This window comes from Haliaeetus albicilla, chromosome 10 (genome assembly GCF_947461875.1).
Source record: "Haliaeetus albicilla chromosome 10, bHalAlb1.1, whole genome shotgun sequence".
NCBI lineage: Eukaryota > Metazoa > Chordata > Aves > Accipitriformes > Accipitridae > Haliaeetus > Haliaeetus albicilla.
The window spans coordinates 40224994-40242612 of record NC_091492.1 but is presented as its reverse complement, the minus strand read 5'-3'; the positions used below and the strand labels follow the sequence as shown (position 1 = coordinate 40242612).

General features: G+C 47.8%; 1 protein-coding gene across 4 annotated transcripts in view; it reads right to left on the bottom strand.

Moving 5' to 3' along the window:
* Window positions 1-101: 101 nt before the first annotated feature.
* Window positions 102-17619, bottom strand: part of PXN (paxillin) — a 51490-nt gene continuing 33972 nt past the window's right edge. For 2 of the 4 annotated variants that reach the window (XM_069795263.1, XM_069795264.1), the window contains exons 7-15: window positions 13177-14229; window positions 12092-12358; window positions 11153-11554; window positions 10467-10547; window positions 7463-7633; window positions 6946-7119; window positions 6307-6388; window positions 5789-5937; window positions 102-3764 (exon numbers count right to left, since the gene is read on the bottom strand). In XM_069795263.1, the coding sequence (XP_069651364.1) occupies window positions 3498-3764; window positions 5789-5937; window positions 6307-6388; window positions 6946-7119; window positions 7463-7633; window positions 10467-10547; window positions 11153-11554; window positions 12092-12358; window positions 13177-14229 (2646 nt within the window). In that variant the 3' untranslated portion in view covers window positions 102-3497. Of the gene's footprint in view, window positions 3765-5788; window positions 5938-6306; window positions 6389-6945; window positions 7120-7264; window positions 7332-7462; window positions 7634-10466; window positions 10548-11152; window positions 11555-12091; window positions 12359-13176; window positions 14230-17619 lie in introns of those variants that run through there. The other 2 variants (XM_069795265.1, XM_069795266.1) reach the window with 2 other exon arrangements.

Sequence of the window (17619 nt, the reverse complement as noted above, 5' to 3'; positions counted from 1 at the left end):
GGGGTCCCCGGGAGCACCCCAACCCCAGAGGAGTGACCCGCTTTGATTCTGGTTTCTCACAAGCTTAAGGGCTAGAAACAAGGGCAACGCACACGTGAGAATAACGGTAAAAATTTTATTAGCGTAACTGCAAGAATTTTAAATGAAAAAAAAAAAAAAAAGCAGAGTTAGAAGTTTACAAGGGAGAAAAGATATCAAAAATTAACTGTCGACCCAGCGGAGCATCCCCCAGCCCAGCCCGGACGTGGTGTGAAAGACCCTCCCCAGGTCCGGGGGGGGCTGCGCACAGAGCTGAGGCCTTTAAAGACAAAACCCACCCGGGAGCCACCGCAGCCCCCCCACCCGTCTCCTCTCCTCTCCCCACCCTGGGGACACCCCATGGCGCAGGTCCCTCCTCCTCCAGCACTGTCCCCAGCCCTCACACCCCGTCTCACCCCACACGCCACCCTCCCAGGCCACTCACTCAGCGCCGTGGCTGTGCTACCCTAAAACTGCATCTGAAATCAAATTACAGGCATTTTGGACACCCACAGTGGCAACAGCCACCAGAAGTCATTATTTGGCAGAGTAGCATCCACGTAGCACCCCAGCACATCAGAAAACAGATAAATCCAGGACACGCTCAACATCTTACTCGGGAGGTTAAGTGTTTAACGATCTCTGTTAAGCACCGATGACAGACGAGCCTCCCCTTTGGTGCTGCGCACCACCAGCACCCCTCCACAGAACCCTGCACCCAGGGTTTTCCACGTGTGCCAGAAGCGTCACTTACACAAGCCTCAACTAGGAGTGAGGTAGGTTAAAGACTCCCCGGACAGGGAAACTGAGGCACATGATTACACAGTCTGCAGGTGTCACTCAACAAGTGGTAGTGCCAGAAGCATCTTCTCTTCCCTCTCCGGTACTCCCGCCACAACAGCTTTTCGTCCTCTTTAGCAGGGCTGAAAGAAGTTGACATTTTCAGCAAGACAAACGCTCGCAGCTCAGAAACGTCCATTTTAAGTCAAATTGATTTCAAGATGAAAAGACAAACGCATTAAGGTTTCTTGCCTCACAAGCTCTTCAAGAGCTGCGTTCAGCCCAGCTGACACAGCTTTAGCTCTAGTGCTTTCTTTGCACAGCTATCTTCGGTCTCACAACCACAAACTGAGGTTCATTTGTACAGGGAAACCAGTGAAAAACAGTTTCAGCGACCCAAGCAGGTCAGAAAAGCACCGCAGCAAGGTTATGCAGGACAGTAACCCGCAGATTCTAGTCTAAGGTCGGGCTGGTTTCTGACACAGTTGCCCCCGGACCCCTAGTGCACCTGCCAAGCTGAAAAGCACAACCAGATGTCGATGGTGATATTGCTGTAGCACTCTGGAGGAGTAATTCCAAACACCGCTCCCTGGGCTGCTTTGGCTGTTACCACAGAACACCATCAGGTATTTCAACTTAGTATTTCACCTTCCATAGCACCCTCCAGCCAGAGACCTAGAAGTGCTCTAGCAAACGTGAACTAAGCCTCACAATAACCTCACAAATCCAGGCTAAACTGCCCCCATTTTACAGATGGGGAAACTGAGGCACAGTAAGGTTTAGTGACTGGCCCAAAGTTACACAGCTAGTCAGGAACAGAGTCTGTCTCTCCCAGTTTCTTCTCCTTTGTCACAAGACCTTTCTTCCACAGTAGAAAAGGAACCCCTTCCCCAATTAGCCCTGCTCTGTTTTCAGGTGGCTGAAGAGGAGAAACTGAGGGCCAAGGTCTGAGCTCTTCCCCCCTGCAGAATCATATTAAGACTCACTGTAACATCCTGGAAGCTGGGCTTTGGGAGAATGGCAGGTGATTCAATTACAGCAGTTTACAGGTTACAATAAAACCCAAAAAACACACTTTTAGGTGACCTGTGGGGGGATTGGGGGCGGAGAGAAAAAAAGCTATTCACAGTTCACCTGCCTGTGCTAGGAAAAAAACCAAAAAAACAAACAAGTCACATTCCCTTCCCCATAGATTCCAGCCCCTCCCAACCCACAATAAAAAGAAAATATTGAATGTTAGTTAGGCTTAACAAAGCATTGAGGTTACAGATTCAGTAAACCAGCACAACTGGCATACTGCCTAGAACAGCACAGCTTGATATAAAAGTTGCTTTCTTAAAATCACTTCAAAACCGATTTCTGTATAAGAGGATTAAAAGTAAATTAGGTATGAATTCAAAATCAGTGTAGAAATCTACAGTTCTTATCAAAGACAGGATACAGTATTCACTTCGATAGTAAAACTCCAAGTGCGTCACACACACCTGACCCAAGGGACTCGTTATACCAGTAACAGTCAATATAAAAGGTTATTGCTCTAGCATCTCTCAGTAGAACATGTTTAACAAGAGCACAGAAAAGGGAAATACCAAGGGGCTGACAGGTCTCATTAGCAAAGAGAGGAAGAAGAAAGGATATAAAGTTTGGATTTTTTTTTTCCTGGCTTCTTAAACCCCTCCACTTCTCCCTGCTCTTGTGACAGTTTCAGGCCCTGATAGATGGGAGAGTTTCAGGCCAGATAAACACACACACATCACACTCGCTCATGACAGGGATGGATGAAAAAGGCTGTGCTCTAACCTCTCTGCACCTGCTTTTAAAGAAGGGACAACATCTCTTCCTCTCTCCCAGAAGCAGCAGGCAAGGGGAGCAGATGCCCTGAGCAGGCCTGGGTGCTGACGGAGGTGCCTGGCATAGGATGTCACCCACAAGAGCACACATCAGTGCTGAGGGATGGTCGGGGTTTACTCCACCTCCTGCTCCAGTGTGTTGAGAAAAGGCAGGGAATAACAAACCAGGGAAAAAAAGCCCCACACAGTAACATTTTGATTCCTCTTTAAAAAAAAAAAAAAAGGAAAAAAAAGTAAGTGGTATCATCTCCTTACAGTGTAATGGAACTGGAGAGACCCTTGCAGGGTCTTGGCTGCCTGTGCTGATGCTCTGATCTCAGTAAGTCACACACGCCACGTGGCTCTAGTGAGTGAAGCCAGGGTGGCACGGAGATCACAGGGTGCCCTCGCTGTGCTATTGCTCAGACTGCACACATGCAGACAAAAGCCTGAGAAAGAGGTGTCAAAGCAGAGGGCTGTGCTGTCTGCAACTGTCACGATTCGCTCAGGGAGCTGACACAGGCTGAAACGTACTGGCAAAGATTCCTTCTGCCAGGAGGGGGCTGGGTAAAATCTCCCTGTTGGAGCCCTCAAGCTAAGCTCAGCTGTCAGTCACACACACAGACACGCACACGGTAATGAGGGGACTCAGCCTCTCTCTACTGAGACACAGCAAGGGCATTTCCAGTTTAATGGTCCATCTCATCTCTGGATCTACTGCCTCTCCATAGCAGCAGAAAGCACTCCCACCCCACCCCACCCCCACCCTCCTCCCCTGCCTGGTAACGTTTCTAAATCACAGTAATGTTCAGAGAGACAGAACTGCCAAGGGGGTGGCAGAAAGATGCTTAGCGGCCATCTATGATGCCTCTAACAGAAGAGCTTGAGAAAGCAGTTCTGGCAGTAGGGCTTGTCGTTCTGTTCTTTGAAGGTTCCTTTGTTGAGCTGCTTGAGGCAGAAGGCACAGACAAAGTGTTCGGGGTGAAATTTCTTGCCCATAGCAGTGATGCAGCGTCCTGTGATAGGCTTCTGGCAACCGGAGCAGAGCGAGCCACGACGCTCGTGGTAATGCACCTCGCAGTAGGGCTGCCCATCATGCTCAAAGAAGCTGCCATTGATGAACGGTGTGAAACATTCCTGCAGGAGGACAAAGCAGAAGGGAACAGATTGTGTAACAAGCTGGGGGTGCAGGCAGCTCCACAAGTCTCCTCTGCTCTGTGGCACAGCCTAGCTCTACTGTGAGCAGGGTGAACTGCTGCCTTTCAGCGTTGTCATGCTGTTCAGAGAGCCAAGCTCTCTCCACAAAGAAGAGTTTCCAAGGAAAGGCTGAGAGATGGAGAGATACAGCCACAAGCAAGGGAATTAACCATGCTCCTTCCCCCAGCTGGTTTCATTTCTACAAAGAAAATAATACAGATGAGCTACCAGATGTGCCCAGCCAGGAGAACGAACGCTCCTTCCCCTGAGATGGGAAACACTGCAGCACCTTTCCCCCCCCCCCCTTTTTTTTTTTTTTTTAAATCTCACTCCAGCTTCCCCACAATGGCAGGCAGAAGCGGGGACCAACACAACTTTCATGCAGCAGAATTCTGATGAACGTGTGGCTGGTTCCAACTGAGAAAATGAAGCACAATTCATTTTCACAAGTGATCTCTCCAGAATGGCTGGCATTCCGCCAATACACTTTGCACAGGATCGTCCATCCTGAAACATATCCACCAAGGTACACATGCATCGCTGCTGGGAGAAACTGCTGTTTGTTCTACAGTGCTAATGATTTTGAATAGATGAGGAGAAGAGGATACACCAGCTATGTACTTATTAGCATCCAGAGCTCCTCATCCCCCTCAATGTCAGGCAGCTGAGGATGCTACAACTTCAGAACCTGCACAGAAGCACCCACTCTCCCTGCAAGACTGGGGGGACTCCCCTCCTTGTACAAGTGGGAAGCTAAGGCAGCAGGGTGTGGGGGAGAGTTAAGGATACTGCCAGAATTACTATACATATCATCAGCAAGGCCAGAGGAGAAGTCAGATTTCCAGAATCCTGGTTTTGCTCAGCCCCAACACCATCCTCTTCCCCAGGGAGGACACATAGTATCACACACAGCTGGACCCCAACACATACACAGGAGTCCAGCAAACAGCATGCAGAGGCATGAATAGCTAAACATTTGCAATAGTGGGACAAATGCAGTTTGCCTGCAGCAAGTCCAAGACTTTTTCTAATGCTGACAATTAGTTCAATAAAGTCCCCTCCCTCAGTCAGCAGGACAGCTGAAAAGTCTGCTCTGCTTTAGCAAAAACAGGAAGAGAATCCCATCTCGTGTCCTGGAAGACATCAGTGCTGGCCCCACTAATAGTCACAGTGTGGCAGCAGGGGGAAAGGAAAGCAGAGCTGCTTGACGATAGTCTCAATCTCTGCACAAAAAGGCACACCGCTCCGCAGCCCCGCGCAGCCAGGACTGCCATCTTCTGGCTCAACTCTCTGCACACCACTCTGGGAGCCACAGATAGTTCTGGGCAGTCAGTCCCAACAGCACGGTGACAGTCCACTCTGAGCATCATAACAGGAATCAGCAGCTTGCGGTTCTGCTGCTTGTTCTGGTCTCTGCCTTTCTTTCCCACTCTAGCAAACACTGGCTGATTTTGCTCAGCTCTTGGGGCTTGTAAGAGTTAATATTTGCAAGGCTCTCTGAAAGAGTGCCAAGCATTTCATCTGCAGTATTCCTGTTTATTATGCCTGTTGTATGGAGCCTGCCACTATTTCACTGACTTGCATGTTTGTCTGAACAAGGTCAGTCTCATTAGTTTACGTTGTCAGATGGAGCATGGGAGGAAGATCCTCAAAATCTGATCGCTGAGGCAAGTGCTTAGAGAGAAGCTTAGCTTATAATTATTTAAAGGTCACAGAAAATGTCTCTGTTTATCTGTGAGCTGCTGCAGAAGCCCATAATTGCAGAAAGACCAAAGCAGCTAGAAAGTTCAATGTAAACAGGCGGAGGAACAAGAAGGTGTTTGGTTGCTGACATGTTTTTATCTTGTGGGGCTGGCTGCCCTTCACTACCCCACAGACGCCTTTTCCCGATAAGGAACCAGATGCCTGCAGGGTGGAAATGAGAGGGGTCGTACAGCAGCAGCAAAGAACCTTGGGTTTCTTACCCGACAGACAAAGCATTCAGGGTGCCACAGGGTGTTCAAGGCAGAGATGTAGTTCTCCAGGATAGCCCGGGCACAGCCTCCACACTTAGGAGCAAACATGTCAAAGTAGTCTTTGCGGCAATAGGCTTTGCCATCCTTCTCATGAAATCCTGCCAACGGAGAATAGAGGCAAAGAGTATCAGCTCCTGATCTTTACCTAACACCAGCCAAGCTCCGCGGCGTAACCAGCATGGGTAGGATCATCCTTCCCTCTGCTAATGCACAGACACAGCAGGTAGCTGTTCCTTGTTCTGCCTGCTGCCCTTCCAGTCCCATGCGCACACATGCACATGCACACCCTTCCTCTCCAGGGAGAAAAGAAGATTACTGCTAGCATCCTTCCCCCATAAACTGCTATATCTCTTGGAACTTCCATCTTCAGTAGTTCCCCTGTCATCAGTCAGGCTGGCCCCTAATAGCAGCTCTGCCTTACGCACTTGTCTGCAGTTCAGGGAGGAGATTGCATAAACCAGCAATACCTTCAGGTCCAAAGAAAGCTCCACACTGGGCACAGAAAAAGTGTTCAGGGTGCCATGTCCTGTCCAAAGCCGTCACCACTTTCTGTTCAGAAGAAAACAAAGTGCAAGTCATGTAAATGATGGCTTCAGCTTGGAGGTAAGGGGGGGCTGCGTGGGGGGAAGAACACATTAATGTTGGTACTGACAAGAGCATGTATTAAAATAGACTGTCCTTTAGAGAGCCGAGTCAATTCTCCCCCGCCTCTGGCTCATTCAGGCTTTCCCCACTGCACACTTTTTTTTACCCTAAAAGGATCTTAGGCATTGCTTCCTCCCTTATACAGGGCCCCGTCCAGCTCTCAGGACTAGCACTGGTGCCTGTTACTACAGGCTACCAATAGACAAATGCTGAGGAATCATTATCAGAATGATGGAGCGATGTGGGGTTCTGAAGGAACTTCAGCGAAGGTAAGAGGGACTAACTCCTCTTGCTAGTTTAAGAATTTGACTGGGCCAAGTTGTTTCCCTTTCAGAGCCAGGACAAAGGAAAAATAGAAGTCCCCAAACAAAATCTTCCACCCAGGACACATGGGTGGAGTTTTTGACACCCAGGCTTGCAGCACCTTGCCAGCACCCTTAATCCCCCTCCAAGGAACTCACATCAAGGATCGGCCCATTGCAGTAGTAGCAGCGAGGGGAGAAGAGGTTGTGATAGTCCTTCTCGCAGTAGGGCTGACCATCCCGCTCAAAGAAGTTACGTGACCCAATCTCCTCCTGGCAGTGGGTGCAGACGAAGTGCTCAGGGTGCCAGGTTTTCCCCATGGCTGTAACTACCTGTTGGGAAGAAAAACTATGAAGGGCAACTCTATCTCCCTCTTCCCTAGACCACATGACAAGATACCAGCTGGAGGTCAGCAAGAATGACAAGTTCTACTACTCAAGTGAGCCCTGGACTGGGGTAGCATGAAAACTGAATTACCTATCATCTCAGGAGAGGGAGTCCCTCAAGGGCAGGGTAGAGGTCACTGGAGGAGCTTACAGCGTACCTAGCCAGTGGATAAATAGAGTACTTCAGTTTCTCCAGCATCTCCAGTCTCTTCAGCCTCACGAAACAGCCCTCCCCATTACTCCCAGCTGCAGCCCAAGACTGAGCAATGAGACAGCATCTTCAACTCACCTGCCCAGCAATAGGCTTCTTGCAGGCTCCACAGACACCTTTGGCAACCGTAGCTACACCCAGTTTGTTCAGGTCAGACTGGAGACTTCCCAGCATGGTGTCCAGCTGACTGCCAGGCTTGGAGGCTGTGGATGGAGGGGAGCTGCTCCCGGCTTTCCCCTGCGCCATGAACTGCAGGGAAGAGAAAACAAAGACTGTAAGGCAAGTGCTGCTGAGCTTACAAGATAAATGGCTGCTGTTGCTGCCAGTGGCTCCTCTGTAGAGACGGACAGGAGATTGCTAGGAGACAGCTACACTCTCTGCAGAAGCCAGTGATAGTCAGGACCAAGTACACACATGTATTCTGTCCATGCAAAGACGTGCAGAGACCCTGGGATGTGTAATAGCAGAGCTGTGAACCGAGGATTTGATTGTCCTTCACTGTTGTACAGGAGAAGTCACTAGCAGATCCCAAGCAGTGAGTACAGTGCTCTCTAAGCCTCTGCCAAAAATCTCCCTTTACCTCATCAGTTCCTGGCCAGCTGACAAAGCAGAGACGCCATCCAGAGGGCCCCTTCCCCTTGAGCCCTCTCTACTTCTATGCTGTTGCTCTCAGTTGTCACTCTTTCCTCTCTGATGGAGATCCCTCTCCTCTTCCTCATCTCGCCTCCCTTTTGGCCAGAATATCTTCTCCCTTTCGGCTGAGAATATCTTCTCCTTTCCCCTCCCTCCCTCCCTCTTGCAGATCTTCTCCCACCTTCTGCAGATCTTTTTCCCAGTCTCCTTTGCCCCCATCAGGTGGCTCTCATCCCAAGTCTGAGCTAAGCAAGTGGAAGCAGGAAGGAAATAACTCCCTTCAAGTTGCCTGCTGTTTACCTACAGAGAGGGCAGTGCATCCACAGCAGAGTCCCAGCAGACAGGACTGCAATGGAAAGACTGCCATGTCTACTGTTGGACCGCTGGAAATGCACAGGGGGTGGGGGGAAAGGGATTAAGATACTTGTCTCAGAAACTGTTTCTGAAACACACCACCACAGCACACACGGCTTGGAAAGGCTTCCCAAGAAGGAGGGGGAGAAATGTTTTACTTAGGTTCATAACTTATAAACAAAGTATATGTTCTTTTTGGCCACCAAAGCCCCCTTTTGCAGGCTGTCCTGGTTTCAGCTGGGATAGAGTTAATTTTCATTCTAGTAGCTGGTATAGTGTTATGTTTTGGATTTAGTATGAGAATAACCTTGATAACATACTGATGTTTTTAGTTGTTGCTAAGTAGTGTTTAGACTAAGTCAAGATTTTTCAGCTTCGAATGCCCAGCCAGAAAGAAGGCTGGAGGGGCACAAGAAGTTGGGAGGGGACACAGCCAGGACAGCTAACCCAAACTGGCCAAAGGGGTATTGCATACCATGTGACGTCATGCCCAGTATTTAAACTGGGGGGAGTTGGCCAGGGTGTGCTCGGGAACTAACTGGGCATCAGTCAGTGAGTGGTAAGCAACTGCATTGTGCACCACTTGTATATTCCAATCTTTTATTATTATTGTCATTTTGTTATTGTTATCATTATTATTGTCTTCCTTTCTGTCCTATTAAACTCTCTTTATCCCAACCCACAAGTTTTACTTTTTTCCCGATTCTCTCCCCCATCCCACTGGCTGGGGGGGAGTGAGTGAGCAGCTGCATGGTGCTTAGTTGCCAGCTGGAGTTAAACCACAACACAGGCAAATTGCAGTAATGAAATACAGATTATTTTAGCTGACTTTGCACTTCAATAGCTCCTGTCAGGTTTAGAGACACCCAAAGAAGTCCCTCCCTGACATGTTAGTCTGGAGCACGTTTTCTCTTACTAAGAGGATAGATTAAAACAGACATAAAATCTACACTTGTGAACAACCCATCAGCCTGCTGCCAGCACAGCCAGGGGAGCAGGGACACACTGAAGTGCTTCACAGCCTTGGCAGAACCTGCCTTTTCAGCCACAGGAGAAGCTCTATTCCCTGTCCTGCAGCTGGTTGTACTTCTAGTCAACTAGTTTACTCAATGACAAACCCTGGTTTCTGCTCCTTTGTATAAAAATTCTCATGATATACGTAATTTTAGGGTTTTTTACACACACTCCTCATCAGCCTTCTCTCGTGTGCAGCGTGACTACCAACGGCGCCTAACACACAGCTTTTGCCCTCCTCTCTCCTCCCAGCCATCCCATGACTTGCAATCTCTCCTAGTGCAGCAGCACTGAATGTCCCCATCACACCCCAATGTCCTGAGCTTAAAACAAACGCTGAACCACACAGCAGTTATTTGCTACCAGACAGTTAAAGTGAATGTCTCCAAAGCACACCATTGCAAGGATACTTCTCACAAGAGGGAGACAACAGGCCTTTGTACACAAAGCCAGAGTCCCAGGACAAAGCCAGGGCTTGCTGCATGGCACAGCAGGAGGAAAAGGGCTAGACTGTGTCAAGAGAATCATATCCTCTCTCAAATCAGGGGCTTGAGGCCACCAGGCTGGGCAGGCACACATGCCACACACAAATGATAAATACCATCTGGAGAGAAACAAGATGAGATTAATTCAACATGTAGCAAGAGCACTTCACCCTTGCCTGCAGACCACACGCTCCTGCAAGCCACAGCTGACCTCCATGCAGGCACAACCACCCGTGCACGCTACAATTTCCTCGTGGCCTGGTGATCCAGTCTTCTTGACAGCTCACAGATGAGTCCCACCTAAAAGAGGTTTGTTTCCACCTCCTGCACACAATGCCTGCTGCTTACAGGGGACACTCAGCACAGCATCCACGTAAATTCATCATGCCAAGGCCCTTCAAATTCCCGCCCTTCACCCATGAGATCTGCCATCACTCAAGTTCAGTTAGAAGCTCTACGAGCAGCAAACCATGCACTACAGGATATTGTCTACGTTAATGGCACTGGGAGCTCTCAGAGCAGATATAGCAGCATCTGCAGCACACGCATTGACCAGAAAAGCACACCATGCTGAGGAAACAGAAAGGAGGTCCTGCCTTCTCAGGGGCGGGGGGGCCCAGGGGTGCACAAGCAGCCAGCGGATTGGCACTGTGGACCAGGGGAGGAGCAGAGGTCACCTGAAAAGTACAACAGTTCAAGATGCAGAGGTGTTTCCTTACACACTGCCCAAGAGCTGCTTGTACACATAACACAGCACACCACTGCACTGCTCATATACGTTAAGACTTCCTACCATCCTGGAGCTACAGCCCTTCCCTGACAGGGATCATACCATGTCCTCCCCGAAATCCACTCGCACTGTGGACACCTGTCTAAACGGGCAAACACAGGAAGGACTGCTGATTTGCTCCTTCCAGTATCGAGATGTTGCCAACTTTTACTCCCCCCACTCCACGAGCGATTGTGGCAGGGCGAGTTGCAGCCTGTGTTTCAGAGTTACCTTCTTCATCTCAGAGGGAAATACCAACTCCCTGCTGCATAAAGTAATCATCAGGACAGACAGGAACCACACACACAGCAGCAGGTTATTGCACAGACATGTACTTTGCAGTGCTAGACAGGCAGAGCTGGGATTAGATAGTGCCAATGAGTCCTCTCTCCTATGTAGGAGTTCAGTACCAGCCTTTACCTGAACATTATATCTATTGAGCTGTCAAGTTGGGAGCAGTAATAGGACAGGAAAACACTGCTAAAAAAAACAAACCAGAAGAGAGAAGCCTGCCTGCATCTGTGGGAAGAAAGCATCATCTTCAGTTTGACACCCAACAGAAACTGTCTTGGTGCTAGGGGTCCAGGTCTGGGGAGAACAGGAATGCCTAGGATCTTCAGGAGAGGTGCCCACAACAGAAAGCTCATGATAATCATCATCAGAAGTTTCCCACTGGAAGGGAGGCTGGGGAGCCAAGGTGAAGGAAGAGGAGGAGACTGGACTAGGAGCTGGGGCAGATGGCACATGGGAAGGCTGAGGTGGGAGTGGGAGGAGAGGTGCAGGGCCAGAGACATGAGAGGGAGCAGTGTTAGCAGGGACTGTCTTTGCAGCTTCTTTGGAAGGCTGGAGCTGGGGAGAGGCTGGAACAGAGACCGTCCTCCTTGGGGGGAGCAGGGATTCTGGAGGAAAAACCACCTAGAAAGACATGGAGGAAGAAGAAAGGTGAATAAATCCAATTTTGGAACCAACAAGCACTTCCTGCAACAGGAAGGCTGGTTGTTACCAGTATGTTTATCTAAGGGCAAAAAGCAGCAAGAAAGAGAAGGGAACTAAAAAACATGCTTCTCTCTGCAGCTCAAGGAAGAGCACCATCTTATACCCAGAACTTCCTCCACAGGTACAGTACTAGAGAAAACAAAGCACGCCTCTATGACAGGCTTCCCAGTGTGGTTTTAAAAATAATCCCTACATGGACATTTGACATGTGATAGTAGCAGACTGCAAAACAGATACCATCACCAGCATCCTCAGATTCCACTCCGATTCTTAAACATCAAGAACTAGGACTCGCAAGCTGGTTCCCTTCTCAGGCCAGACAAGGGTGAGTAGAAAGAGTTAGTTCTTCATTTCATGTTGCTTAGGCCACTCAGAAACTTAATCTGCACCTCCACACAACGCTATCTGAACAGAGGGACATGCTGGAATTTCCCAGCACATGTCCCTGCTTTCTACCTTCTCTACTTGCTGTCCACCATTGTGCTCTTCCCCCTGGGGTCTGGCAGCGATAATGACCCCCTCTGTCAGCCAGTCATCCTGGCTTTTCTGTTCTTCCTGTTCCTGTTTAGCGATGCCCAGTCTGTCCTGCAGCTCTTCAATCAGGCGATCTTGGGACTCAGTCTTGTGAAATATGGCAGGACCTAGTTTACGCCTTGGAGAGAGGTCACGATACATTGGATGCACATTCGCAGTCTCTTTTGTCCTCTTGATTAAAGATTTAATCTAAATGACAAAGGTAATAGTATCAGCAGAGAGGAGCAATGTCAGAGCAAGCCCCAAGATGCAACAGCACAAACTCAGGCCATTAGTGACAACTGTGAGCACGAAGAGTGATGACATTTATTCCACAATGCCAAAATTCCTCTTGGCACAGCCCAGAACAGTGACTCAGTGCAAGGAAAAACCCCGTAAGGATAATCACAACAGCCAAAAATAACTATCTAGAAAAGGAAGGGAAAGATTAATCAGCAGGAAGCCAAGATAGGAGGTGCAGCATGACCACTCCACTGAGCATTAAAGAAACCTCAGCATCACAAGGACACAGAGAGCAACCTCTCTGTGTTTGCCCTTTACAGGCATAAGACTCTTGGTCAGAGATGTCTGGTGCACAAAAGCATACTTCCAGCACTGGAAGGGACACTAACAGCTCCAGCAGTGAGACCTAAAAAGGCTAGCAGAGCAGAGGACCTGCCATCCCAAGCCAGGAACATCCTCCAGCGGCATGAGACAGCTCTTTTAACTTTTCAGAGGCCTCTATGGACTGAGCCTTACCCCAGTTAGGGAATAAAAGTCCATTTCATGGGGAAGTCCCTACAAACCGCCATGTTCTGTGCTGCTGACTGACATGCAGAACAGCCCACAAGATAACGCAGAGGATTTCAAAACTCCATGACATGCAGCTGTCAGTAACATTGCTCAGAGCTGCATGCTGTTAGTGTGGGTGAGTCCAGGCACACTCACACCACACACGAAATGTTAGTGCGCTGTGAGAACAGTCCTAGCTAGGACTCGTCCTACTCCTACATTCATTCACTGCCTGCCTGGCCTGATGCAGATATCCTCTCAATAGGCGGTTTGGAGATGCATGGCAGATCCCATTCAGCTTTCCAAATGTTTTCAGTAGATTCTGGAGCAGCTGCAGAGCTTCTGAACCGCTCATTTCCCTGGGCTCCTCCGGCTTTGTTCATGTTAGCAGTACTTGCCTTCCTAGGAGTTCTCTCTCTGCCCTGCCTCTTCTTGACCAGATCAGGACAGCCATCTACCTTGGTTTCATGCAGTACTTCAGCTTTTAGCTCCCATCCTTGCTCCACTACAAAGCCCAATGGGTTTTTAGTGTCTGGGAAGACATCCCACCGATCCAGGGCCACAACAGAAGGTTCATACACAGGATTTAAAACACTGTCATTCTTTGCATGTACCTCTGGCACATGTGCAGACAGCTCCAGGGCCCACAGCTCATCTAAAGCTGTTTCCACATTTCTGGCCTGGGAATGAAGTGCTGAATTGTCCCTGAACGCTCCCTGCTGATCCAGCTCTTTAGGTATCTGCCCCTTCCCTTGACCATTTAAAGTGTTTGAAATTGGTACACTTGAGATTTTGGGGTCAGTTCTCTGCTCCTTCTTCTCAGTCTCTTTTGCCAAATTGTTTTCTAGGCCTTGTGCCTTCACATTAGCAGATCTACACAGAAGCTCCACACTGGAAGCTGGCACAGCCTGGAAAACATTTCTAGAAGAGTCAGGCTTTCTGCTCAGCTGAACCAGGCTTGCAGAGGTCATCTGCTCCCCATGAGTAGCAGAACCAGAAGAGACTCGTGGTGGGGGCACGGGGACCATTTGTGGCAAACAGGGCATATGTGGAAGAGAGGCAGAATGCCCTGAAGTAGGCAGAACTACAGTGTTACTGCCTTCCTCAATGCAGAGGACTGCTGAGGGGGCAGATGTCGGCACTGCCGAGTCCCCACTGTGACTTGCAGAAGGGTGTTTGGAATGGGAAAGCACTGTTAAGCTGTGAGGAGTGTTGCTAGAGTCTGCATTTGCTGAACTGGGAACCGGTTCTAGGAAGGGTTCAGAAATCAGAGACATAGTGGAACTAGTCTGCAAAAAGGAGACAGAAGGAATAAGGAGAGAAAAAGACAGAGGTAAGGAGAAGAAAAAAAAGCAAAGAATTAAGCATTATAGCAATCATGACCTCCAAATCAAAGAGCCACGTTGATCCAAAGCCTTACTTCCAAGAGTAAGGAAGGAAAATGAGATACCAAAGAGCAGAACCAATACGATGGGAGATTAAGTTCTACAGTCATCGAGATCCTTTTCCTATGCCCTCCTTCTAAGTGATAGCTCATGTGTATGTGTTCACCTGCAGCTGTGATGGGGGCATGCAGCGGCCACTGGGAAGCCAGCTACAAACCCAGGAATGTCTAGACTATGAGTAAAGGTCACGTTAACTTACTCATAGTCAGACATGTAAATTTTACATTTCAAAGATGGAAAAAAGACAATCAATGAATAGAACAAAGCATGACATTTTCTTCTTGATACACTAATAAAATGCTCCGGTTGCCTGAGTTCACGGCAATGAAAACAAAGCTTCAGGGCATTCACAGCAAGAACAGATGACATGGGCTTTGTTCTATTCACATCACTAATCTCACCTTGGATGTGACACATACTGAATCTATAGAAGTCTGTCAGTCACTCCATGCCCTTGTAAGCATTGCTTAGGTGGCTAGATTAGCCTCTTCCCCTTAGGCCAATGACTCCACATTTACATTGTAATAGAATCAGTATTAATTTTGATCCAAAATGCACTCTAACAAGAGCAACTGATACAGAGTTCTCTTTAGTTCTCTTTGACTTACAGAGCCTTTTGAAAACAAAATATCATGGGTCCTCCTTGCCCCATTTTCAGTGATTCCTGACTGAACTCTAGGAGACAAACTGGCATTCCTTCTTTTTCTTAAAAAGGGAAAATCAGAACAGTGGCTTGGACAAGTTCACACAGAAGGACAACCTAAGATCAATGCTGAGCCCTCCCAGTTTTAAAAATGTATCCACAAAGGATTTCCAAACCCAAGAGCTATCAAGACCTGCTCTGATTCTTAGTCACATTTTCCAAAGAAGCCTCAAGAAGTTAGATGCTTATGCTCTGCAGCAGCAGGGCGTGGAACTTCCTAAGCCCATGCATGGTATCTCACTCTTTACCTGCCTTTCTGGGATACTTATCATGAACAAAAGGATAAAATTAACCAGAACATGCACAAAATCTACCAGTAGATGAAGAGACATACACCTTCAGCTGACCTAAGTTGCTACCATCCCGAAGGGTCAGGAGCTGGCACGCACACACGCATATGTGAAGTCACAACAGCAGCGCTACAGGGAGATTGCACTCAGAAAAGAGCAATAGGGGACCGCAATTCATTACAGATTGCTCCTCCCCTCGAATAGCACAGCAAGACCCACAGTCACAGCAGATAAGAAAAGGACTAATAAGTACATTCAGCAGTTGAAATGAGGGAGCTTCTCAACATTGCCCTCCCCCTGTATTTCACCTAAGCTGGATGCACCTGTAAAAGTAACCTGGTTTTATACTGTGGTTCACACTTAGCTTCCAGATTTCCTAAAATTAAGTCAGTCATTTTCAAGGCAAGACTACCATTTCCCTTAAAAGCAAGTATTTCCAGCATATTAGAAACATACTAGCTCTAAACTAAGAGCAACGGTTAAACACTCAACAGTAATAGAACAGTTAAATACAAGCATCTAGTTATCCACTAAGCAGGCATCATATTACACAGAAATGGCAGAGGTTGAAAAAACAAGTGCATTAAGTAATCTCAGTGGCTGCTGACTGACGAGCTAGATTACCAAAAATCAAATGGATTCTGTAAGCAAAAAGAATGAGCGACTCATTAAAGCAAGCAAAAGATGATAGAGTAATGTATCAGCCTGTAATAGCACCTTTTACTCTGGGTTATGAGGGAAATTAAACATCGGTGCCTCCGCTCCTCCCATCCCCATCTACTGCAACTTCTAGCTGTACCAATTACCAACTCCAACTAATTACACATCATACTTAGTTTTTCTGTTCTATTTCTTGCAACCACACACAGGTCTGGTACTTGAAAAATAGCCTTTCATCTTTTACCTTTGCAAAGACTCCACTTCTCTCCCTTACATCCTGCCACTGGTACAGACTAGAAATATATTTTTAGACAAGCTAACATCACTAGTTGGCATAAATAGAAGAGGTAAAAACAAACAAAAAAGACTGAAGGGAAAATGAAGCAACTCAGAGGACAGGAAAAAGGAAAGTAACTTTTAAAAACAGTCAATGACAATCCTAACAAAAGGTAAATGATCACAGAAACAATGTTCTTTGTGCTTCAGGAAGAATGTTTAGACACAGATGAGCTCAATGCATCGCAAAAATACTAATGGTGTGTTTATAAAGCCCAAATCTTAAAATCTTGCTGCATTTCAGTTTGCTCTCAGAGCTCAACGAGAAACTAAGCCAGGAAGGCAGGCAGTATTACAGAAAGCAGCTTGTCTCTGTCATGCAGGTTTTACTGGAGTTGCACAAAGATTCTTAGGCCTTTTCTCAAGACTCCAAAGCATTTGAACACCCACACCGCGAAATGCCCTCTCCTTGTATCTTGCAAGGAAAACCTGTGCTGGGCAAGGTCATTCTCAGTTGCCAAGAGCTCACCTAGGAGCAAAGGCTGGTGGCAGCAACCACACCTTGAGCTTGTTTTCTGAGCCCTGATAAAAGCAGCAGGGACACAAGGTCACAGCACTCAAGCTCCCACAGCACATGGAAGGAGCAAGGAGCAGGTGGGAACTCCCTCCAGCTTCTCAACAGTGCAGTTTTTCAACCAGACCAAACAGACACTTGTGGATATTCTGCACTCTACCCTAGGACTTAATATGGAGGGAAAAAGGCAACGCTAAGGTGTCAATATTTGCAATTGATTAAATACACACTACAGTAAGCCTAGTGAAAACAGTAACACCTAGATTCTCACAAAACGAAGTACATGTGCCAGAAATGGCAGACTGAATTGAATTCCAGCAAGTGCAAGGCAAGTGAAGTGACCCAGAGCGTGCACGCTCACTGCTGGGTTCTGAACTCACGCACTTGGTGAAAACTCCAGGTATTGTAATGACCTCCGTGAAACCCACAGCACACATCAAAAGCACTCACGTGAATAGTGGCACAGAGAGAACAACAAACAGCAAAGCTGTCATTTAATGCCCTGTCTACCTCTCCTCACAAAACATTCCTCAGCTCTGGTTGCCCCACCTAAAGTCATAGTAGGAGGAAATGGAGTTCAGCACAGACAAGAAACATCAAGCATCAGCAGAATCTTCCACATGAGGAAAAAACAGAGAGTTAGGCACTTTCTTAGGATTAGAAAGCAGACTTGCACATGTATGTAAGAAAGGCAGACCCAACACTGACAAAAAGAATATATTAGATATTTG